Source organism: Charadrius vociferus, unplaced genomic scaffold, assembly GCF_000708025.1.
Source record: "Charadrius vociferus isolate BGI_N301 unplaced genomic scaffold, ASM70802v2 scaffold567, whole genome shotgun sequence".
NCBI classification, from domain to species: domain Eukaryota; kingdom Metazoa; phylum Chordata; class Aves; order Charadriiformes; family Charadriidae; genus Charadrius; species Charadrius vociferus.
Window position 1 is genome coordinate 639,926 of NW_009649304.1, and position 863 is coordinate 640,788.

General features: G+C 65.8%; 2 protein-coding genes across 2 annotated transcripts in view; both read right to left on the reverse strand.

Moving 5' to 3' along the window:
* MYO18B (myosin XVIIIB) overlaps positions 1-729 on the reverse strand; it is a 76,246-nt gene extending 75,517 nt beyond the window's left edge. Inside the window, exon 1 of the mRNA XM_009889168.1 lies at positions 529-729. Coding sequence (XP_009887470.1) covers positions 529-729 — 201 coding nt within the window. The remainder of the gene's footprint in view (positions 1-528) is intronic.
* LOC104290097 (beta-crystallin B3-like) overlaps positions 1-863 on the reverse strand; it is a 369,903-nt gene that overhangs the window by 240,490 nt on the left and 128,550 nt on the right. The window lies entirely within an intron of this gene.

Genomic DNA, 863 nt, shown 5'->3' on the forward strand with positions numbered 1-863 from the left:
CAAGGCCCCCGGCCACGCTGGGCCACCGGCTCCCCGCGGCGCCTGGGGCGGAGGAGGGGCAGCAGCGGGGCAGGGAAGAGAAGCCGTGGTGTTCCCCACAATCAGACACGGGCTCAATCCCCCTCCTCCAGCAGCCGAGGCCTGGGGGCACATGCAGCTCTGATTAAAGTGCCTTTGCATAACGGTGACGGTGATAAAAGCCCTCAGACGCTTCTGCTCACTGCCGTGTAAGGTGCTGCTAATGAAATGCTGAATTATGCATTTCCTCATAAACATTTCATTCCAGCGCTGGTTTTGCACTGCCTGCCGGAGGAGGGGGTGGCGGGCGGTGGGGACCCTGCCAGGCGGCTGACAGAGCCCCTGCGCCTTTGGCACCTTTGGGTCAGGAGAAGCGGAGAGGAGCATCCCTCCTCTCACGCCCAGCCTGGCCGGGCAGCGCGGCACAGGGGCTATTCCCCCCCGTCCTGAGGACCCCCAGTTTCAGCCACGGCCCTCCCATCTCCCCAGGCGACACGGCCCGTGGGGTACCTGGAGGTGAGCAGCGGTTATCCGGCCGGTTGCGCTGAAATCCAGCGACAGGACCATGGAGAAGCGCGTGGAGCTGCTGCTGTGGCCGGTGGTCACTGACCCAAAGGCTCCCAGGACTGTGAACATCGCCTGGATCTTCTCCACTGCAAAAGCAGCAGCGGCAGCCCTCTGAGCCGCCCGGCCGTGGCTGCAGCCCTGCATCGCTCCGGCGCTCGCCGGGAGAGAGCCAGACCCCACCGCCGCTGCACCAGCGCAACCTCAGGGCTGCAAAGAGGCACAGGAGGAGCCTTCTCCTCCCGCCTGCACCTCTGCCTGCTCCTCCCGGGGGTCTGTCC